This window comes from Coloeus monedula (genome assembly GCF_965178545.1).
Source record: "Coloeus monedula genome assembly, chromosome: 25".
Taxonomy (NCBI): Eukaryota; Metazoa; Chordata; class Aves; order Passeriformes; family Corvidae; genus Coloeus; species Coloeus monedula.
Window position 1 is genome coordinate 3,549,141 of NC_138805.1, and position 24,009 is coordinate 3,573,149.

General features: G+C 49.2%; 1 protein-coding gene across 7 annotated transcripts in view; it reads right to left on the bottom strand.

Annotated features, from left to right (window-relative positions):
- GRAMD1B (GRAM domain containing 1B) overlaps positions 1-23,240 on the bottom strand; it is a gene marked incomplete at its 5' end in the record, with an annotated part of 83,839 nt that extends 60,599 nt beyond the window's left edge. For 5 of the 7 annotated variants that reach the window (XM_082296975.1, XM_082296973.1, XM_082296974.1 and 2 more), the window contains 2 exons: positions 13,901-13,978; positions 22,879-23,240. In XM_082296975.1, coding sequence (XP_082153101.1) covers positions 13,901-13,978; positions 22,879-23,240 — 440 coding nt within the window. The remainder of the gene's footprint in view (positions 1-13,900; positions 13,979-22,878) is intronic. The other 2 variants (XM_082296977.1, XM_082296976.1) reach the window with 2 other exon arrangements.
- Between the last annotated feature and the right edge of the window lie 769 nt (positions 23,241-24,009).

A 24,009-nucleotide genomic window follows, 5' to 3' on the forward strand; every position in this document is an offset into this window, starting at 1 on the left:
ATTTCTAAGCCCAGGAAGGAGTTTCTCCCTGGAATACAGCAAGCCACGTTGCCATGCTCGAGGACCCTGCCAGAGCAGCCTCAAAGTCAGGGAATGATAACTGTGAATGCCCTTCCCCACTCTTTGCAGGCCATGGCTCTCTCCAGCCATGCTGAGCTTCCTCACTTTGTGAGATAAAGCACCAGACACGTTTTGCAGACACATTCCCTGCACTTTAACCCCACTCTGATCCCAAGGAGAGTCCCTTCGGTGGCCAGGAAAACAAGCCCTTGGCTCTGAAGGCACCGTGCCATGATGCTGAGCCATTCTGCAGTGACAGCCTGGTGCTTCCCAGGCGTCCCAGCCACTTCCACCTCGCAAACCCATCTGGATCCACCCAGCTCCACTCCCAGATTTCCAGGCTGCCAGCCCACAGGAAAGCAGAACCCACAGCCCGGCGAGAGCAAGCGGCACAGGCAACAGAGAAGCCTCACAGAAAAGGGTGGACACATCCATAAGCTCGAATTACTTTCTCGCTTGACACTCCCCCGAGATCCTTTCCCAAAAAAAATTTTAAAAAAACCAGAGGCTGCCAGAAGGAATTTCTCCTCACACAACCGTCCCTGGGAGTGGAAAGCTGCCCCTAAAGCACCATCTAGTGTCACTCCCTCATTCAGCAGCCGAGCAGGCTCTGCCAGCATCCCTGTTCCCACCTCAGATGCCATGGAGGGACCACAAACCCCCCAGTTTCCCTCCCTCCCACCCTCGACCTCCGCCTCCAGCACCAACACTCCAGGATTTCCTCCAACCTCACGACTGTGGCCACTCTGTAACATCCTCCCAGGGTTAAACCCCATCCTCAGCCCAGCACTGGCTCTCCCAGCAGCAGGGAGGGTGGGCAAGGGGGACAGTAAAAATGTCGAGAGACAGAGTAAGAAGGTGCCAAGCGAAACCACTTACGCACAGTGAGGCCGGCAGCATTTCCATCCTACCTTTGCTGTCGCCATATCAGACGTCTCCATGCTTTCTGCTTGGCCTAGCAGTGAACAAGAGCACGGGGGAGAAGGGAGGGAGGGAGGGAGGGAGGAAGGGAGGGGAGAGAAAGGGAAAGTCAAAAGAGGATGAAGAACAACAGGCAAACAACTTGACAGGAGGATGAGAACAATGAAAGTCACTTAGGGATTAGCCCCAAGCTCTCCCTTCTGCCCCCCAGAGAAGGGCCGAAAAAGCATCTCAAGCAGATGGCCCCAGGTTAGCAACTCGTTTGGAGCCTGGAACAAGACCTGAGTCGCTGCCATGCCCCCAATTCCTCCCCCCTGCCACCACCCCAGGGTCGAGCAGGACGCTGAGGGACAGAGAGGACCCTCCTCCTCTTCCTCCTCCTCTTCCCAGCTTCCTTTCCAGGCTGAGCTCCTGCAGGGAGCCAGGGACCAACCCAGCTCGCAGCGAGCTGCTCATCCTCCCTCTCACTCTGCGGGAAGGGAGAGTGCCACCACCACCCCCCGAGTGGGCGTCTCAGGAGTCGGGAGGAAAGGGAGAAAAAGCAGGTGGGTTCTGGGCAGTGCACGGGTACAGGAGGAGTGCTCAGACACGAGGGGGAGGAAGGAAAAGAGTGAGGGGGGGCAGGCAGGCGGGTGAAGCAGCGATGGTGCAGAACAGCCATACCAGAGACCATGTACAGACACACGTGCGGAGCAGAGCGCCAGGTGGAGGCTCCTCGGCTGCATCCCCTGAGCACACTCACCTCACCGAGCACTCACACACGATTGGGCCTGACCTAGTAACTCTTTGGTGCGCGCTCAGCTCGGGCTGGAGGCATCAAAGCACCAGCTGAAGGTGAGCTCGGCGCCAGCATCGAGAGGCATCCGTAGCTGCGTGGCCCTGCCCGGATTGGCGGAGCACGGTGACTTCATGCCGCCCCATTCATCCCCCAGCTTCTCTCTGCCGGTCCTCCTGGCCTACTTTGCTCCAGTAAATCAGTCTGGAGCCTGTGAGCCAGCCCAGCCAGCCCAGGAACGCTGCTCGCAGCTCCCCAGAGCGCCCTGGCACCGGGCAGACGTGAGCAAAGCTGGCTGCGAGGGAGGCAGGGAAAACACTGCAGAGTTCAGTCAAATTAAGAGCCTCTGAGGGCGAGGAACATCACTGCCTGAAAGTGCTTATTCATCCCCCGGTGCTCAGGCGCACAGCAGGAGCACGCAGAGACCGGCAAATAAATTTAAACGCACCGAAGGGCAGCTCAGCCTCTGCAAAACCACAGCGCTGCTGCTCTCCCGGGCACAGGCGTTTCACACACGCATCCCCAGGGAGCAGACCCACGGGGGGTTAGTATATTTAATATTTTACAGCCCTGCCATCAGCCTGTGCGGGATGGAAACGGAACAAATGGCACTCTCCTGCAGAAGTGCAGAGGGTCCAGCAGGCTGGGAACAGGCAGCAGTCAGCACCCGACCCACCCCCAAACGGGGCCATCAGCACAGAGAGCTCCTGGCCCGGCACTCAGGAAATGTCCGGTTTGCCATGAGTTTGTGCTGTGACGCGTTCATGCATGCTTGCACATACCAGAGCTGGCACACTGCACCTTTGTACTCAGAATACACAAATCCTCGGGAAGAGACGGGGTTTAGATGGGATATTGGGAAGGAATTCTTCCCTGTGAGGGTGGGGAGGCCCTGGCTGTGGCTGCCCCTGGATCCCTGGAAGTGTCCCAGGCCAGGCTGGACGGGGCTTGGAGCAGCCTGGGACAGTGGAAGGTGTCCCTGCCCATGGCAGGGGTGGAACTGGATGGGTTTAAGGTTCCTTCTGTCCCAAAGCATTCCCTGATTCCATTAAATACAACCTTATCAGGGACATAAAGCCCCTCTTCCGAACACTTATTTCAGCATCCTAAGACATCAGTGCACACACACAGATCCACAAACAGCACTTCCACACACAGTGGACAATCTGCTCCCCAATCCCTGTTCCAGGAAGCCGCTGATGTCCCTGACATTTCTACTTCTGTGATTTTGTCCAAGTTCACAGCAGTGTGGGAGGGGAAAAAACCCACAACAGCTTCATGGACTTTCAGCAAATCCTGAGCTAAAGAATCATAATTTTGCAACTCAGGAAAAGTTGAATTTCCACGTTTCAGCCTCTCTGCAGCAGAGGCTCTCTGTAGTTGCAGCAGCTCCTGAACTTAAAAGCAAACAGGAAACATCTCCCGAGGAAGTCCAGTGTTCGGAAGGGAACAGCCCACTGTGAAATGCCTGAGCTCTGGGTAGGAATTCGAGGCTCTATAAATAGCCACAGCCATGGTTGTGTTAGCCCGGGGTTCCAGCTCATAATTGCCTCCAAAAGGTTATCTTCAAAATTAGAAAACATTGCTTTTTCTAAGCATTACCTGCCCCTTCAAACAGTCACAACTCACAGCTAGCAGGGCATCCTCTGTGTGGCTTCACCCTCACCAGAGGAGCCTCACCTCTCTAAGACTCCCAGTGACTAAAAAATTCCCTTCTTCAAGTGCCCACGCAGTGCAAGCAAAGGGCTGAGGAGGCTCAGACAGATTAATTTGCCAGGAAAGGTACATGACCTGCAGGCAGAGAATTCCACGTGCTGCCTGTGAGGCACCACTTCAGCCACACAGATTCTCCCATATGGTAAAAAAGGGAAAGGCTGCAGGAGTTAGGGAAGCAGCAAAAAACCAAAACAAACCCTTTGTGGGTCTATGAAATGCATGCAAAACAAAACCTGTTAGTGACAGAACCAGTGGGAGGGGAAATTAGAAACAAATCAGGAAATGTTACAGGGAGAGAGAAAGAACTGCTACGGAGAATGTCAGGATGTAAGGAGGAGAGAGTTTCATTGGTATGCACCTCGGTTACAGGTGTACAGATCCCCGGGAAAATGTGGCAGGTGGGTAAAATCCTGAGTCCTTCCCGAAGTCAGCAGTGATCTGCAGCGTTACAGGGCAGAGCAGATGCCATCACAGCATCTGCCAGCCCGGACACACCTCCATTTCCCTGGGAAAAAAAACCTCAGCAGGGACTCCCTCTGTGCTGCAGCAGCTGGGAAGTCACATGAGGCTTCATTTCCAGAAAAAAAAAAGAATATGCATTTCACTCTCTCTCTGGGCATGATGGGAGCTGTAGTCCCATGGCCAGAGCAGGGAGTGCCCCGAGAGCCATTTCTGAGCGGTGACTGCAGCCTCTGTCCTGAGCAGCAACGTGGGGCTTGGGTCCTGGGAGGGAGAGGAAGGTGGAACAGCAGCACAGCACCTTCAGCTGCTTGGAATTAGAGAATGGAGAAAAAAAAACCCTCCATCAAAAGGAGAAATAGAATTCCCTAGAGAGACTTGGGCATAGGGAAAATATTTGCATCAGGAGAATGAGGGGCAGCATCAGGAGGGCAGAGACACTGGGATGATTCAGATTGTAACTGCTGCTTTCTTGAGCAACATTATAATAAAAAATCCTGCTTTCACACAGTCTTTTGACTCTTTCCCTCCCCTCATTGTCCTGCCTGTTTGAACTCCACCTTCCTTTAGCCCGAGGTGGTGCAATAACCTCTCCCAGCCCAGCAAAGGCTCAGTCACTCTGAAAAGCTGGGTAGCAGAGGACTCTGTGACTCACGGGCGTGCTCAGAGAGAAATTGCCCTTCTCGTTTTCTGGTGAATTCAAATGAAAGCCATTCCCTAATTTTTGCCTTCATTGCCAAGAACTTGCAGCCACTGTGAAAAGGCAGCAAGACGTCACTACCTTGGGCAGAAATATTGTGGCCTGATCATTTTTGCACTTAGAGACAAGGAGATTCTGAAATATCTCATGGCCTGACATAATTCCCATCACACCACAGCCCAACACCTGAACAGGACAAGAGTTTCACTCAGCATAATGCTGAACATGCAAACTGCCAAAATCAGAGTGCTTTTAAATGCCTTTAGACCTGTTGGAACTTAAGTCTTTCCAATCCATCAAGATAAATCTTTATATGCAGTCCAACAACCTGCAGTCCTTGGGCTGGCACTGCCTGACGGATCATCCATGGAGACACCGGGGAAACCAAACCTTCTGTTCCCATCTGGATCTGTGGGGTATCTCATGCAATATTGTATTTTAAAAATATAGAATATTTTCTTGTCTTGTCTTTTCCTTGTCTTTCTTTCCTGGTCCTGCCCTTCATTTGGGCAACAATTGGACTATTTTCAGACAATCTCAGAAGGCTTCAGACAGGCTTAGAGGCCACACATCCCCTCTGAGAATGGGCTCCTTCTCTCTGCTGGGTACCGGACGGAAGGAGGAGCGAGCAGAACAAACCTGAATTAATCCCCTCAACCAGTTTCAGATAAAGGGGTGAAGAACGCACACTATGCTATTTTTTTGGCTTAAAGAATAAAAGCCACTAGAGGGATGACTGCAGAGGAGGAGAAAGCTCCTGAATCCTTAATTTCTGAAACCTGAGACAGAAGAAAGGAACTGAAAACAGGGGTCCAAGAACACAACTTGAGGTATTTCAGATCAGCACTGAGAACCTCCCTCAGCCCCTCTTGCATGTTCAGGGGCTCTCCCATCAACAACAGGGCAGAACAAGGGCTGGCAACAGGAATGCAGTGCAGAGGATGCCCCTTCCCCACAGTGGCACACCCCACAGAGCCACACTCCCTCAGGGAACCCAGAACCAGTCCTGGTTTCTCAGGACACTGATGGGTGGCAGGTGCTGCACAAAGCCCGAGCTCATGTACAGAAGTCTAAACCTGGAGCAAAGATCCTTTTCCAGAGTAAAGAAATAATGAAATCTTACAGTGCTGGAAGCTCTGCCAGCCCCATATCCCCCAAACAGGCGCACATGCCCATGGCCTGGCATTGAAACAGCAGGAAGGGGCTCAGGAGAGGCAGCACACAGCAGCCAAAGGTTTGGGACTGGGCACTCACAAGGGAAAGGAAAGCAGGCAGCAGAGAAAGCTTAAGGGAGAGCATTGGGTTAAAGCTGGAGGAGAAGAGGCAAAGAAAGCAGAGGGGCTCAAGGACAGAGCGTGGCTGGTGCCATCCCAATGCCTGACCTTTTTACACACACGCCACCACCTCACCACCAAATTGCACAAGGGATACTCTGCACAGGCCAGGGAGGGAATGGGTGGGGAGGGCAAGGAGAGGGCAGAGGAGAAGAAGAAAGGCAGAGGTCAGCAGCACTCACACGGTTACAGTCATCGGCAGCAAGGGGGGAGTCTCTCCCAGGCCAGCTCCCAGCAACCTGAGGGAGCGTCCCTTCAGCAGCAGGGGAGGAAACACTGCTGGATTCAAAGAGGATAAAATCCCAGCTGGGTTACACACGCACAGTGGGGCAGGGGGAAAAGCAGCACAGAGCCGTGACCTCGGAATCCAGCGTGGAAGGACGCAGTGCTGCCATGGAGGCAGCTCTGGGATGGCTTTTTGGGGTTGTTGTGGTCACTGCAGCCTGGCCCCAGAGGAAGCAGCAGTGATGAGGCTGATGAGAGGGCAGAGCTGTGGAGAGAGCTCCACAGAGCTGGAGCTGCGCAGGAGGCACTGGGCTCTGTTCTCTGCTCTCAGATTTCTCCCATCACAGGCAATTCGATTTTAAAGGAGCAGCTGCCTTGAAGCCTTCTGCCAGATGCACTGCTGCTGTGGGGTTAACATGCAGACAGCTGAGAGAATGAATTCTCTATTGAAACAAAGAGAGTTGGAGGGTGATGATTAATGGAAAGAAGTTCTCAAGGCCAGAATTTACCAACCTGACTGTCCACTACCACTACCGCAGCTTTTCCCAGGTCTCCTGAAACAGGGGAGAAAAGACCTGGTGAAAAGTGTGGATGTTCAGCTCAGAAGGAAGCCAGGGCATGCCTTGCAGAGGTAGAATCCGTAAGAGGATGTTCCAGGCTCGTTCTGAATGGTTGGTACCTCCCCTTTTTGACTGCTGGCTGTGAAGTGTGAAGATGCACTTATTTCCCAAGGTAACCATTGCAAATCTTTTCATATTCCAAAGATTTACAGCACTAGGAGCCTGGAGCAGGCCGTGATGAAGTGTGTGTGTGCTGGCTGCAAAGGCAGGAAAGAGCTGATGTGTCCAGGGGCTCAAACTGAGAGCAATCTCTGCAACACAAGAGTAGGAGCATCCTTCACCAAACCACTGCAAAATAACTCAAATTCCCAGTTCAGACCAGGGGAATTTTTCTGTTCCTACAGGGAATTAAGAAGAAATACCCTGCAGTGAGCAGCTGCATTTCAGAAACAGCTGATGGCTGCAACCAAAGGCCTCCAAAGTCTCTGTAAGGACAGCAGCACAGGCATTCCAGCTGAAGGAAGCTATTCCCAGATCCCTTTCCACCACTCACAACCTGCCAGAGTCCCAGGGGAAGCTGAGGCAGCACCAGCGTGGCTCAAGAGCAATTTCTCCTCCAGCTGCTTCGGCAGAAGGATCAGCATCCCCCTGTGCCTTCAGCTTCCCTAAGCCAGGGCTGTGACCAGCAAAACTCCAGTTTACTGTGGGCCCAGATTCTCCAAAAATTGAAGTGGGAGAACAAAAGAAGATATGCTGTAAAAAATAAACCTTCTGTTTCTGCCCTCCAGCATCTGCCAGTCCTGTCTGACGATTTATTGGCTCCACAGATGGGTTTGAACTCACTTATCCCTGCACTGTTTCTCCCCACCTGTGCATTTATCCTTTCTCTGCCCACTGCACATCAAACAAGTCACTATAAATGAGGAGATTTTGCCCCATCTCACCCCCAAGATTAAGTGAAGCTTGAAATCTTTGAGATTTTATTAAAAACAGAAGCAGGTTGAAGCTGTAACAACCCAAGAGGCTCCTACCTTGAGACAGCCTTCTCACCTCACTGCTTTGAGTTTAAAAACCCCTGTAAAAAGGGAAAGACGGCAATTACTCCTCACAGACACCACAAGTAGCAGCTCCATCTGCTAACTCGACTCTTCAGCACAAGAAGAGACACTCCACGGTCCAGCTGGGATGTCTGACATCGTATTTTAGACTTTTATTGATTGGATACACATTTCCACCTCCCAGGAAGTCTTCTGAGATGGGAAACTTCCCTTTTAAACTGGATTTTGGCTGCATGTGTCACAAAGAAGCTACAGGACATGTTTATTACGTGCATTCTCACCTATTATTTGTCTTCTCTATTGGTTAGACCCACAGATCGAGCTCTGTGCATCTAAGATCACTTTTTACTTCCCCTTAAACAGCACACCAGGCCCCAGAACACCCCCTAGGAACTTCTACACGCAAATAATATGAACAAAATATTTCTGTAACAAGAGCAAACCGAATCTGCAACGATTCACAAGGAAAAGAGGTTAGAAAAAGGGTTCCTGAAGAGCTGCACCCCATCCCACCCCATTTGACTTGAGCACCACCTGTGTTTCACTGCCCTGCACTCAGCAGTCGCCCCTCACAGGGTGGAACCAAGGGACAAATGCCCTTCCAGAGCTTTTCTTTGCAGCAGGAGCACCAGGCACACTCATGGCATGACTCACTTCTTGCTTTCTGATGACACCCCAGCTGAAATGTTCCCAGCACGAAGGAAGGTGGGTTCCTGTGACAGGCAGACAAAGAGGTGTTGCCCACACTCTGCTTTTTCTGAGGGAACCTTGCACTCATTTCCAGCATCCATTCATTCTGCTATCAGACATGGCTATAGTGCAGCTAAAACCCCCAAACCCTTCAGGTTTGGGCACATGCAGTAAGATTGGAAGGACAGTTATAGCCCCTATATAAGCCCCTAAATGCATCCCACACCCCCCAGCTTCAAAAGGCGTCCCCATGAGGTGAGGTGGGAAACTCTGACCTTGAGATTTAAAGCCAAGCCTGCAATGCAAACCCCAAAGCAGCAACTCCCTGCAGAAAGCTGGCCACACAAACAGAATTAACAGCAGGCTGCCCAACAAACCCTCCCTTCTGTGCATCTTTGAAACCCCCAGCTCTGGCTGTGGAAAGGTGAAACCAGTTAAGTTCTGTGAGACTCTCTGATGGTTAATTTTATAGCAGAACTGAAGTTTCAGTGCTGCAACAGGAACCCTCAATGGCCTTGTCTTTCTTTCCTGGTCCTGCCCTTCATTTGGGCAACAATTGGACCATTTTCAGACAATCTCAGAGGGCCTCAGACAGGCTTAGTGGCCACACATCCCCTTTGAGAATGGGCTCCTTCTCTGCGCTCGGTACCGGACGGAAGGAGGAGCGAGCAGAACAAATCTGAATTAATCCCCTCAACCAGCAGCCCTGCTCTCCACAGCCAGTTGGCACCTCACAGCAAGGGCTGCTTGGGAAACAAGCCCTGAGTGGGCTGTGGGAGCAGGGGAGCAAGGCTGACGTGTGAACCGTCCTGCACCACGGGCACTGCCTCACTGCAGGGCTCGCTGGCAGAGGTGTGAGCAAAACCTGGGCACTGCCAAGGGGGTGAGCTACACCAGGAAACTCAGGGAAAAACCTTTGGGTCACTCACACCAAGCTGCAGCCCCCAGAAAGCATCCTGGCCTCTTCTCTGCCATTTCTCCACCATAATATTCCGAGAATCCCAGCGTTCGCGGGACACATGGGGTGACCATTGCTTCAGGCCTGAAGGTGAAATGCAGTTACACAGCTGCAAGTTCTGCTCTTGGGAACAGGAAGGGAGGGGAAGGAGCCTGCCCAGTGCCTCAGAGAAGGAGAAAGAGGGACATTAAAACACCTCTGCACCTCCTCCTCGTGTTCCTGAGCATCACGAGTGAGTGACGCAGCCGTGCGAGGTCTGTCAGGCCTCCCCTGCGCTCAGTGACAGGCAAAGCACAGCAGGGCTGAGCTGATCTTGGCTAAAACCAGTCCAGCAGAGACAGAACTTTCAATAAAAAACCAAAAACGAACAGTGGTGGCATCTGAGGAACAGGGAGCATGTGGTGTTTTCATTCACTGACTGCCAGTGGCCAGGCTGGCAACTCAAGGGGAACAGAGCTGAGCTTAAGCTGCTCTTGTCAGCCAGAGGTGAGGGGGGCAAAAAAGGGACATAATCTAAATATTAACCATCTTTCTTACCAAAAAACCAACTTGCAGCATTCTGGTCAAACTCCTGTTTAATATTAAGTCCAACTGACTCAGAGTTTGGAGCTAGATCCAAATTCAAACTCACTTTAGAGTTACTGCAAAAGCATAAGGGTCTGCTCAGGGACCCTGTGAGAGCTCAGCAGCCTCCAAGTCTTGTCCAGAACACTTTTTAAAACTTCCCTGAGGATGATCCCTCCATCTGTGAGGGATAAAAGCTCCTCAAGGATCTGAGTGGATCAGAACCCTTCCTACCAAGGGTCTGTGCTGGATCTTTGCAGGCACAGGGGCTCAGAATGTTGTGCAAAAGGAAAAGGACACAGGGAGGAACATGCAGCACAAGCAAGCCCTAAGGACATAAATAATATGGAATTTATCCCGTTTCAAACTTTCATCTCTTTTCTGCTCTTCCTACAACTTCCTGGGAAAATTCAAGCAGCCAACAGAATTTCTTCCACTTGTCTCTGTGGCAAGCTTTTCCCTAATTCCCTTGAAAGCTCTCTTGTGGATTTTGATCCATTATTTGAGAAATCTTTATTAGACTGCTCAGAGCAACAGCCAGCCCTGCAGGCCTGGAACTGCAGAATCAGGAGATTAAGGAACTAAGATAAGATGCAGGAAATATCAAAGACAGATCTTAAAACTAACTGTGCACTCCCACTTCCTCCACTAGATATGATCTCTATGTAAATAATTTGAATTTACAGCAGTGTCAATGTAAATAATTTTGATTTATTTGGTCTTTTGTGTAAATAATTTTTTTATTATCTCTTGTAAACTGCCACTCACTTCCCTCTCTTCCATTTCCAACCTCGTGCTTTTCCTCTCTTCAACAGTTTGTCTCCCCCTTAGGCTGAGTCTATGCACTGATTTTTCCTCTGGTTCAGTAGCTCAACTTTTAATTAAAACACACTTTGCACCCTTAAACCCAATGGGTGCCCTGGTGCCATGACAAAGAACAACTCCTTGGATCAAGCAGGGACAGGTTCATGAATTTGGGGTTAATTTGGTGAAAATTCAAGGTAACTCATGCATAACTTTGTCTCCTTTCAGTGATTATGGGGTCTATCATGTGCACACACCTCATCCAAATCTGTGGCTCCATCCCAGCCTTACTCACCCTTGGAGTTATTTTAAGTCAAGCACAATTATTTGGACCCTCTAGCTCAGCTCTGCCTGAATTTGTACTTTCGCATTGCTGAGTTTTTCAGCATCTGAGCTGCTCAGACTTAATTCACCACCTCTGTTTTCCTGTGAGGTAAAAAAGGAATTCTCCTGATTTCATAAATAGCGACATGAAGTGACTCACCCAGGCAATCAGCACGCAAAGAACTGAGCCCTAAATCCACACAAAACCTCTTTCCAGCACATCCCACTAAATTCTTCCTTCTAAAAATACCCATAAAGGACATTTTTTGCCCCAAGATGAAGTTTAACTCCCTCTCAGCATAACCCAGGCACGGCAGAGACAGGATAACTTACATGGATTTGCAGAGGGAAAGCTTTTTCCTCAGGGAAGAGACACAGGGGTGGCAGACCTGCCTCACCACTGTGCCACAGGACGCCTTGCCAGGGTAGGGGTTCTGGACCATGGCAGCACTTCCCAGCCCTGCAGCCAACAGCAGCACTCCCACCTCCAGAGATGGGGCTGCCAGAGAGCCCCAAATGCAGCCAGAGCAGAGCAGAATGTTCAGTCTTCTCCTAAAACCTCCAGGAGATGGAGCGTGGCCCTTGGAAATCGCTCACTGAGATGGGAACTCCCCCAGCAGCACCTCTGGTGAAGATCCTGCCTGTGAGGATCCCAGCCATCCCCAGCTGCGTGTTCTTCATTTTTTTCATCTCAGAATCAACTCAGCAACTCAGCAGCCCTTTGCTTTTGGCTGGGGCAGCTTCTTTCAGCACGGTCCCAGCTGTCCTGAGGCGGGTGCAGCTCGTTCCCTGCTCTGAGCTTCCCTCTTTCTGCTCCTGCCCTCCTCTGGGATGCCAGGGGCAGCGTGCCAAGGCAAGGTGCACCTCCCAGGGCACAGCACGTGGCTCCCTGCCCTCCTTTCTGCTCACACCCTACGGGACTGATGAAATCCTGGGTGGTTGTGGGGTTTTTAGGGGTTTTTTTAAGGAGCTGATGTCCAATGGTTAATTGATAAGTGACCAGAACTGCCTTGGAGTTCTTCAGAACAGAAGCTCAGAGCTCCAAACCTGTGCTTGGACAATGTTTTGTTACTGGTCAAAAAAATACCACCGTAAAAGCAGCAAAAAACCCCCCAAATCCTCCTCATTCAGTTTCTGGGGGTCTGAAAGATTGAAGATGCCTCAGAAACAACCTTCAGCTGTGTTATTTGTAATAGCAGACAGCAAGCTCTCAAAGGCTCTGTCAGCCTTCTCACTAATTCATGTCCAGCTTACATTAAAAGGTGTGTTTGAGTTATTTTTTGGTGAAGTTTCAGGAGCACAAACCACCAATATCCAAAGGAGGAGTGTACTAGTGGATCCTGAGGGAATTACATCAGCAAATGAGGAAAAAACCAGCAGAAAAGGCAATTTACTATCCCTCACATGGATAATTCTAGGATCCATGAAAACAGAAGTTAATTGTAATTAAATTTAGGCAGCAGGAATGTTGCTGGTCCCAAATGTAAGAGGTCAGTAGGCTCAGCATCACCTTGGCTCTGCATAAATAGTTTTGAGATCTGACTGCTGCTGAAATCTGCCCCTTCCAGCCAGGAAAATATTGTTATCACCAACGTAAATGCTCCCTTTAAAATACATCTGAAACAGGCAGCACTTCCAAATGATCCCCTGCTGCTACACCCAGAAATGTATTAACAAATCCTAACCCTGTTTAACCGGTGGAATTCCATCTCTAATGGAATAACAGCACATCACACAGAGGTGATGCCCTCATAACCCCCCTGCTTTGCTGTCCCACTCTTTATTTCCTGGCTGCAAACAGTCACCTGTCAGTCAATTAGGGATGTTTTGTTAATTAGTCTGGACTCCACAGCCACGGGGAGATGGATAAGTGGTGTGAAACAGAGAGGAAAAGGTGAGATACAAATCCCAAGTGCTGATTCTGAGCCAAAAAACTCACTGTAACCCCCTATAAATCACAAGATCAATGAGTAAAATGCAGCTTAACCCCACAGAGAACCCCAGAAACCCAAATCCAGCTGCATCCAGGGATATTTGTAGGGAAACAGCCCTGCAGGATCTGCCCCAGGATACAAAGGCAGTGACAACTCAGGACTCACAGTTCATGCCCAGTACAAGAAAACTCAGCAGTTTCAGGCTCAAAAGTTGACCTACAAGATACAGCAAAACTCCTCATCATGTGGCTCTGAGCAAAGCAACATTCATAAATCATGCACCAGAATAAACAACAAAAATCGGTTTTCAACAGCTTTTGTGCCAGTGCTGCAATCTGAAGCAGTCATTAATCAACCCCAATGAAAGCTCCTTCTGGAACTTCACAGCAGCTCTCACCCAGCTGCTGCACACACGTTCTTAGACTCCAGGACGGTCACACCACTTCAGAAGTGAATAAAACCAAGCTCAGTGGTGTCTTTGCTGAGGGCAGGAGCCACATAGGAAACTCCAGCTGTGTGTTTTGAAGGATCAGAGTGCTAATCACCAACACACAGCAAGTCTGATGAAGCTGCTACAGCAGCTGGAGTTTGGGGAATGAGCCTCAAAAGAAAATTCAGGCAACTTCAGGGGCTGGGTGCATTGTCCCACTTGAAAGGTGATGGAAAATGCAGCTTTTTAGACATCAGTATGAGCAATTTAAATCACATTTCTTATTAAACAGCTCTGAGAAACACAAAGAAAATAAATCAGGGCCTCGACCAGCTCAGCAGGTGCCATTCCAGTGAGTGGTCCCAGCATAGCCCAGGCACAGACTCACCTGTCCTCACGCATGAAGGGGCTCAGGAACCGGGCAGAGTCATCGTCGTGGCTGCTCTGCTGGCTGCTCTGCTGGCTGCTGCAACACGAGACAGGGACAGTTAGAGCTGGGGAACCTCCTGGGAACACTCAGCTTTAATCCAGATGGAGGAAAACACGGACAGAGCTGGGGAACCTCCTCTGGAACACTCAGCTTTAATCCAGATCACAGAAAACGGATCCTTGTGACCTGTGGAACACTCAGCTTTAAATCCAGATCACAGAAAACAGATCTTTGTGACTTGTGGGACGCTCAGCTTTAAATCCAGATCACAGAAAACGGATCCTTGTGACCTGTGGGATGCTCAACTTTAAATCAGATCACAGAAAACAGATCCTTGTGACCTGTGGAACACTCAACTTTAAATCCAGATCACAGAAAACAGATCTTTGTGACCTGTGGGACGCTCAGCTTTAAATCCAGATCACAGAAAACGGATCCTTGTGACCTGTGGGACGCTCAGCTTTAAATCCAGATAACAGAAAACAGATCCTTGTGACCTGTGGGATGCTCAACTTTAAATCAGATCCCAGAAAACAGATCTTTGTGACCTGTGGAACGCTCAGCTTTAAATCCAGATCCCAGAAAACAGATCTTTGTGACCTGTGGGACGCTCAGCTTTAAATCCAGATCGAGGAAAACACAAGGTTCACACTCCACATTTGGGGGTTGAAAAGAGAAGACAACGGGAGGCTTTAAGTTTGTATCTGATTCACAGCCGGCACGAGGGTTTGGAGTCTCTTCATCTCAGTGACACGCTCCTGAGAGCTTTCCAGAAGGAACAAGTGACCTTGCACATCACCTGGCCAACCTCTCCTCGTTTCTTACAGTCAAACATTCCAACACCAAACTGCTGGGTGTTTGTACCCGCCCCAGTGCCAGGTAGAAGTGGAAAAGAGAAGTTAAAACCAACTTTTGAAGTGGCCAGTGGAGAATTTCTGGTGAGACTTGCGAGCGGAGCCCACAAGATGTCACTCTCCCCCCTGAAATGGGTGTTTCGTGGGCGATCATTGCATTCCCTGCAAATTCACCTTGGGGTTCGCCTCACTCCCCTCTGGCAGCTCCAGGGGCTCCTCAGGATTCCTGCTACAGCTCCGTTTCCTTGCAAGAGCTCTCCTGCTGAGCACTGGTAGAGCTGATTCTGCCTCCAGGTGAGGCTGGAGGTGTTCCTGGGCGAGACTGAATCTGCTCTGCCTGGGTACCGCTGGCTCTGAAATCCTGGCAAACCAGCAGCACAAACTTGTCTGCGAACTCAGACTGGGATAAATTTCTCTGTTGGTAGGATCGAAATTGTTAAATAAAACTAGTTCAGGTCTGTGTCACACACCTGCAGTCACAGCTTCTGCTGCACTGAACACACACCTGCACAGCACGTTGTCCAGAGGCACAGAAACATAAATATGAGACAAAAAACCCCACCAAATGACATCTTTTCGTTCTAAAGAGCAACAATTCTTATCCAGTAACACCTGTTTTGGGGAAAACAGTACCAGAACTGCAAATAGCACATTTCCATGAAGTGTACTTGGTAATTAAAAAAAAGATAAAGGGACAGGTTTTCTCTTCCCCCTTCTGATAAGAGTTTTTGCCAAGGAATTTGCAGTTTTCTGCAAAGAATAAAAAGCCAACGAATCTTAATTTCATTCAACATTTTCCTCAACCACCTTTATTTTGACCAGCTGCTTCTCTGAGGCCTTTAAGGGCTCCTATGACCTTTCTGAGAACACAGCACCTGTCCTGGGGACACATTTAGCATTTGGGAGACATCACCTGGCATTGTCCCCTATTTCTGCCCATTCAGAGCATGAGACAGAACACTGTCACTGTTCTGAGAGAGAGGAGAGTAGGCTAAAGCTTTCAGAAAAAGCTAATTAGTGATCAATAGTTATAAAAATCCTCGGAAAACCAATTCAGAAATCAGCCTCTGAGGCTGGGCACAGGAAAGCACAAAACTCCTGCAATAAGGGAATAAGAATTCTGGATTGGCTCCAAGCTGTAAATCAACAGCTGGGTAAGAACAATACATTCCCGAAAGCAAAGAAATATTTTTCTTGCACTTCTGAGCTTAATTATGGCCCAGTGAACTGGGAAAGAGCACAGAGGGAACCACATTTACCCTCCTCTGTCCAAGGAATTTCCCCCTTTTGATAAGAGGAAGCATTGCATTTCTATTTCTAGAATTTCTTGCTTCTGCATAGAAAACCCTCCCACCACACTCTGCCACCTCAATTCAGATGGAGCAGATGTAACCAGACTTACCCAAGGAGAATTCCCAGTCTATCCCAGCCCAGCAGTGCTGGGAATACCACGTGAAAATTCCCTTTGGGACAGCCAGGATGAACCTTAGACCTCTTCCTGCTCATCCACCTATTAAAGTTCACATTTCAAATGAAGGTTTAAAATTTAACAGAACCCAGGTATTGCAGCTCATTGAAATACAACACCTTAGCTCAAGATTATGAGCAATTAAAAACTCGGAGAAACCACTTTTTACCCACTTGTCTCTCCAGCACGAGCTGTTCACTGCAAGAGTGCTTTGCATAAAACTTCGTGAGCTTTTCACACAAAATAAAATAAAATAATTTCAGCCTTCTGGTTATGGGGCAGCAAAGTTGCTAAATTCACTGAAATGCTCAGAGTGGTTGAAATGCAGAGCCCGTTGTTTAATGATGACTTTCAGTCCATTTTAGGATAACCTGCTATTAAGTGTTCCTTTGGAACGGTATAATGACAATTTAGCTGTGTTGTGAAGTACGAATAAGAAAGGTGTGATTTGTACTGAGGAATAACATGGAAAGGAGTCTTCAGACAGTTTTGTATCCACAGAGAAGGCCAAAAGCTGCATAAAACTCTCAGGAAATCAGCAAAACAAGCTTATCTCATTCCAAAGCTCAGCAGTGATAAACTTGAATTTGGACAAGGCTTAAATCTTTGGGTGCACAAGCCCGGGGTATCCCTCTCATTCTTAGAACTTCTAAGCCCATAAAAATACTTCAAGGTTTATGCCCTGTGGTTTTTCCTTGGTTCTCATGCAAACCCATTACTTATTACTTTAGAAAGTGAAGAAAAACCTTAAACATAGATTAACCAGGCCTTTTAACAATTAAATCTTGGAAGATTCTGCTTCCAGCACTCCTCCACCGAGCGGTTTACCCAGGTAACCCAAGTACAAAAAAAACCCCCATTTTTCTACTGACTACACCCAGGTGTTCTGATCACACACACTTTGTCTGAGTCAGGAGATTTGAAGATGCTGCTGTGCCTTAAATATTTAAATATTTCTCTTGCACTTGGGAAGGGTTAAAAGGGGCAGGACAGCCGAGTCCTCTCCTCTCACACCGCATTCATTTCACAAAGGAGAGCATCAACACCAACCTCCCCAGCGGTCCGGACAGGCCCTTTCACCACCATCTTATTTACCAAGCAACAGATGCCTTGAATGGGAAGCAGAATCCGTGGAAAACCACTGTGATAAGGAACATGGGAATTAATTGTTAAATTCCATCGGCAGGCACAGTGCAGGGCACAGATCTCAGATGGCCCGACGGCAAATATTTGCTGACCAGATAAGATCAACAGCATTTCAGTCCCAGGCAGTTTGTAAATCAATCCGTTTTGATACTCTCGGGTGACCGGTCACCCTAAATCACACAAATACTGAAAGGCAAATATTTTAAAAGAAAACCACAAACTACTGCACAAAGGCAGTGAGATTCAGCCAACAAAAACACCCGGGCTGGTGGAATTCGCAGTCACTTGGCCCACATTACCATAAACAAGTGGCAGAAGATCGAAGTCGCAGCAAACAGCACATCAGCACTCCCAGGAGATAGGGAAAAAAATCACTTTTTTGGGAGCACTTCAGGCCTCATTTGAACATGCAGGCTCAAAAAGCAAGAAGTTACATTAATACTGAGTTGCTACCAAGCCATCGCTGGGGTGGTCTCACATTTCAGACTACAAGAGACACCACATAAAGGGAAGTTTGTGCTCATGGGCTTTCCAAAGCCGCCAAAAGCAGAGAACAGCCGCTGCTTCCCTCAGAGATGCACAGCTTTCCCCATGTGATATTTCTCTTCCCAAAAACCTCAATTAACCAGCTCCAGCTACAAGCAGAACACGGTGGGGAAAAAAATGCATTTGCCTCTTCCATGATGAAATCCCAGTGGAGCCATCAGTTCCTCCCACAAATAAGATTTTAATGAGAATTTTAGCAGAAATGAGCAAGCCCAGTACACAAGCACTTCCCAGTTCTTGCAGCAGCTTGCTGCGCTGGCGAGAGAGGAGCAGCCCCACTTCCTCCCCCCAGAGCCACCACTGGAACGTGGAAGTTCAGCAAAGCCTGAAAAACTGAGAACTGCAAAACTCAGAGTGGCATCATTCTCGGAATGACCAAAACCTCACCCCACCAGGGCTGCCCAGAGCTCTCCCACCACCCCAGCACAGGGCTGGAGCAGCTCCCTTTCACCAGGAAACACCTCCATGGTATTACCTAAAGGCTCAGATCGCTTTTCCATGACGGGAGCGGCTCTGTAGCCTTTAATCTTGCAGCTTTTTGGTTTTTTACTTTTCACAGTCAGCAGTTTCTTTGGGGGGGAATCACATCACTCAGGTTTTTTTTTTCCTCTAGAAAACGCCACAATATTTTTCACACGTGGCGGAGTCAGAAAAAGGGGAATGACCATTAATTTATTCCCAGAAATATTTAGAGTGGATTTCAATTTAATTAAGGAAAGCAAAAGCATTATGGACTACTTGAAATTAAAGGCTCGTTTACCTTTATAAGCCAATTCAAAATATCTAAGTCACCTATCTGTAAATGATTTTTAGCTTAAGTTCCAACAAATCTGCAGTTCACAATTAACTGATGTATCTCACTGGAGTGACCAAAAGAAAGGTTTTTAAGGAAAAAAAAATAGAATTTTTACCTCTTTCCACCACAGAATGTGAAGGGAAGCAGCCTCAGAGCCCAGTGCTGAGCAATGCCGGAGACTCTCCCCTCATTTGTCCCACACTACGAGATAAGTTATCAGGATTTCATCTGAAAAACCTCCACAGTTGCGTGGCTGGCAGCTCAAGAAACCTCCAGCTCCTCGGCACAGACACTCTTCTGAGCTGGGATGGAATTCATCTAATAATACCCTTCATTTTTAATGTGTTAGAGCCATTTTAGGACTCAGACAAGTCTTTCCTTTTGGGTGAGCCCACAGTGAGTGTCAGAGTTTCCAGCAGAAAACCAAACTGAGTAAATTCATCTATAGAAATGTCAAAAGCTGCTCCCCACTGATCCAAAGTTTTGCATCTTTTGAAGCACCAACATTTCATCCTTAACCAATCCCAATCTTAGGCCAAAGGGAAAGCTGTCCTTAAATTTAAGCCTGAATGATCTACTCAGAAGTTCTTGCCCAAAAAATCACATGCAGGTCCTGAAATTACAAGCAAGGGTGGCTTGGAGAGGTAAATAGTAAATTAAAGCTGATCAACTCCCTTATGCCCACATCAGTAATGGATGCAGGCTGCAGGCACAGCAGAATGCCACCAGATTGCCTCTGAAGAAAGAAACATCATCGTGTCTTAATAAAAAAATTGTGCACCTGTGTGCGGGGTTCGTGGTTTAGAAAGCTGTGTGCAGGTAAATAACTTCATCGCCTGGCTGGCAAAGGATGGGTGAGGGCACAGGAGAAGTTGTCTGCGCCCCTTATGAAAATCATTCTATTTATCATCTGCACAGCAGCCTTGAGGTTTGGATCATCATTCTTCTGAACAAGGACATGTTCCAGGGACAGTCCTACCCCCAGGAATTGCCTTCCTGCTCTCTCACCTTGAACAAAGCTGTGTCAGGGGCAGGAAAGGCTCTCCCAGCCGTCCCTGGGGTTCAGTGGAAGGAAAGGAACAGCCTCCCTCCTGCTCCAGCAGCTTTTAGAGAACCAGCAGGTCAACACACCTCCCAGTTATCCAGGCTGTTAAAAACTAACCAGCACGTTGGAGTTTCCGGAGGAGAAAAGCAGACCTGGAGCATTACAGACAGCGTTTGGAGCGCTGAAAGAGTTTGTTTATTCACTTGGATGCTCGCTGTATGCTAATGGTCACAGAGCTATTGCTCTTGCTCGGGGCCATGTGAGCAGAGCGAGGAGCAGCTCAGCCGGAGCACAGCCTGCTCTCTCTCAGCTGCCAGCTTTCCTGGGAAAAGCCTGCCACCGAACAGGTACCTGGCCACAGAACGGGGATAAAAGTCACCAGGCTCCAAAAATGAAATTCCAGCAGCTTGGTAGCAACTCAGCCAGAGAAATGGAGTGTAGGTGCTGAAAAGGCTGGCAGAGAAATTTTCCTGTATTTTACAGCTGCTTGCCAGAGTCTCCTTTCTCACGAAAGCGAGCTGTAAACACTAGTAGAGGGTTTTTGTAAACCAAGACATTATCTCACAGGTGCAAGCTTGTTGTGCACAGTCTTGTTCTCCACACTGAAGAAAATCCTTTGAAACAGGCGTCGTAGCATTCAGCCAATCACTCTGGGAGGTCAAGCACCCAATAATGTCATTTCTCTATTGCGAACCAAGTTATATAAACGAGGTGATAATTAATTAAATAATGCCACTTATCCTGGACTTGAATTCCGTGTCGTTCTTCGCGCCATCCCTGCAGGTAACAGTGACAACGGAGCAACGGGGAGCAAACTGTGTTTATTTTTATTTCCCCAGTGGGAGCCACAGCCTGATGGCTGCTCCCTTCACCAGCTGAAATTTGAGAATCTGAATCTCCTCTCTCATAAGATACCTGCACTCCTAGGACAGGATAGCACACGTTGGGAATCCCTGTGACACCTGAACAGGCCAAGCACCGTCACAGTCGGAACCCCGAGCCAGGGCTTGGTGGATGAACTGCTGCACAAAACCCTTCAGCCTTCAGCACAGTTGTCCCTGCTGCCCCTGAACAAATGCATGGCACAGAAGTGACATTGGTAGCATCTGTCACGAACAGCAGTGGCACAAGAGAGCAGCAGCAGGACAGAGCAGGTGCTCTCTCTGACCAATCTAAAGCAGGAGAAGCAAACAGGCAATCTCTGTTTTATAGCAAAACAGCTTCTTGCCCTAAAAAGGTTAGATTTCACTCGGGGCACAGCGAAGTTGACCCCTCGTCTCTTTCAAATTATTGCCACAAAACCCCTCAGGGTTTATCACCCTTTCCATGGCCAACCCCGCACAGATTCTGCTTCCTCTGTGCTGTTTTCTGCTGAGGTGTGAAAGCCCTGGGATGATCTCTGCACTCTGCCAGCCCACAGGCTCAGCACAGTGCCCAGCAACCGGGCTTTTCCATCTGGGCTAGGAAGGGAAAAATTCCATTTGGAAACTCCGTGTTTCCTGTGGCAGAAGGGGTAGATGTGGAGCCTGCTGCACATGAAGAGAGGAGGTGGCTTTGGTATGCTAATGTCACCTGATCCATCCACCACTTCACCTTTTTTCCCCGTCACTGCTTTGAAAACATCACCAGGAAATCTCCTGGAGATGAATAAGCAGAAAGTTGTCAGCATTACTGTGTAAATAACATATGTACAAGGAAACTTGGTTCTTCCTTCTGCCTTCACACCAAAAGAAACGTGTCTGGGCCTGCCTGAAACACATCCACCATCAATAAATCCTAAATCCTTCAGCTGAAGGATTGAATCCTTCATCCTCTGAACTTCAGACCTTAACTTCAAGATTCTGACACTTCAGCACGTACCTCATGCATTATCTTTCCCATTTTGTATGCTGTGCCTGAATCCCTACCTTTACCACCACAGTTATGTAAAGATCAGAAATATTTCTCAGCCAAGAGACATTTTGCAGTGTTAACTTGCTGAATTACCAGCTCCTCAATGGCATGCATTCATTGATGAAAGTTCTTTAAAAATTAATAAGCTGACAGACTGACCTTGCTAAAGGGACCTGATGCAAGAAGAATTATCACATAATCAGAGTGGATATTAAAAGCTCTGCCCTGTAAACACTCAAGGACCACAGCAGGCAGTGAGACAGTGTGGTTTGGTGGGTGCAGAAATGCTAAAGGTTTCTCTTTTTCTGGGAGTGCAGCACATCCTTTAAACATAACCCCACAGATCAGCTGCACGGGAGCTGCAGTGGAAGGAAACTTGGCCCACACTAAGCCAGCCTAAGGATTTATAGAGTAGTAATTTCTTGGAGAAATCCTTAAAAAGTGTCTTGTGTATTTGGGGCCTTCAGGAAAGGCAGATTGTTCCCGTGCCCTGTTAAAGGAAGGGTTAATTCCACTGCATGCGCTGTGCCCTGCAGAGGGTTACATAAGGTGCAGCGTTATCTCTGTGTGGCCACACAATACAATGCCTGGGCATTAATTCCCCGTGTTGACAGGCTCCTGGAGATCTTGGGGAATGATTTGTGCCCTTTTCAGCCAAAGGACTGTGTGACTTTCAGGTCTGGAAAGCTGACAAGGACCGAGCCCAGACACCTTGACACACAGACCCTCTGGGCTACTTGGTTTTTCTCTCTTGTCTTCTCTTCTCTTTGTCCCAGTACTGAACTAAGGATATCAAGGAAAGTCTCAGTGGTGGGAATGAGCATCACCTAAAAGCACTGGCAAAGGTTTGGCAGCATCACTCCTGTACAGGTAATGCCAGCAGAGAGGTCACTCCTCTCTCTCAGGCTCTCCTCAGGACACCTTAGTGAAGTTAAATCTTCTCACCCACGGGCTCTGTGTCGCCTGGAGGACCATAAGCAAGGACAGACCCTTGCCCTGCTGTTCCCAGAGAACATCGGGCCATTTGCTCTGGCACCAGCACATCCAACCAACACCATGACACATTCCAGCCAACAGGCGAGGCCAAACTCCAGGGAGAGGCACATCCAGGGGAACAGCAGACCCTTCCTGCCTATTTTGGACAGCATCACCTTGTGAGCAGGGAAGGGGAGCGGCCAGAAAACCTACCTGCTCTCACTGTACTCCTTCTTCTCTCGGACGCGCAGCCACTTCCGAAGGAGGAAGCGCTTGCGGCGCGGGGAGGCACTGGGAGTGGAGCAGTTGGACCAGGGGGTGTCCTCGTCACTGGAGGGGGTGATCTCAATGGATGGGAGCTGCAGGTATTCCTTGCTGGAGGAAGGAGAATCTTGGTACCTGACGGCCTCCAGGCTCTGCTCCTGCACGTTCTTCATCCGCCTCATCTTGAAGCGCTTCCTGCGCAGGGTCGGGGTGGACGAGCTGGACCAGGCGCAGCCGCCCTCCAGCACCTGCTGCTCGGGGACTCGCAGCGCCGGGAGCTGCAGGGTTTCTGTCATATTGGCAGCTGGCATCAGACGCCCTTTCTCCTTCTGCTCCCACCCCCCAGGCACTCTAGCTCTGATCTCGGTGTAAACCACACCACAAAGCCACAACTCGCCTTCCTCCTCCCTCCTCGCTCTCTCTCCAGCACTGCGCTCCCTCTCAAGCAGGAAACCTCATGTTCTTCACGTGCTCTCATTTAACAACCAGCGGGGTGGGGAGGGGATGTCCAGGACACAGACATGCCACAAGGGAAGCCAGTTTCAAGTTTCTTTCCTCCTTCTCTCCTCTACAGTAAAGTCCCTCCCCTGCCCGGTCTCTCTCCAAGCAGGTTTAGCACTGACCCCAAGCAATGGCTTGGCCGGGTTTCAGCTCCCCTCCCCAGCCCCCCTTTGCCTTCTGTTGGCTCAGGAAAGGAAAAGTCTCCTGGGGCTGCTCTAGGAAAACTCGGCCGTGGTTCTTCTCGAGAGACGAGGCAAGCATGGAGTGGAGCGGCGTGGAGCTGTGGGGAGGGCAGAGAGAGAAACAGAGGGGGGGGGGAACAATGCTCGATAAAAATCAGGAAAAAGAGCAGCAGGAGCAGCATGTTCTGTTTCTGTAGCGGGTGAGACACGCGCGGGCAGCTGTCGCCAGTGTAACCGCGCTCCTAATCCCGAGAGACAGGGTTTGTGTTACCGAATATGCTGCTGCTACCAATCCACCGAATGGAAAAGGGGGAAGGAGGGGGAAGAGCCTCCCGGAGGAGCCAATTGGGCAGGGTTGTGCCTTTTGTCCCACCTTCCTGCTCAGCCAGCCCACCCC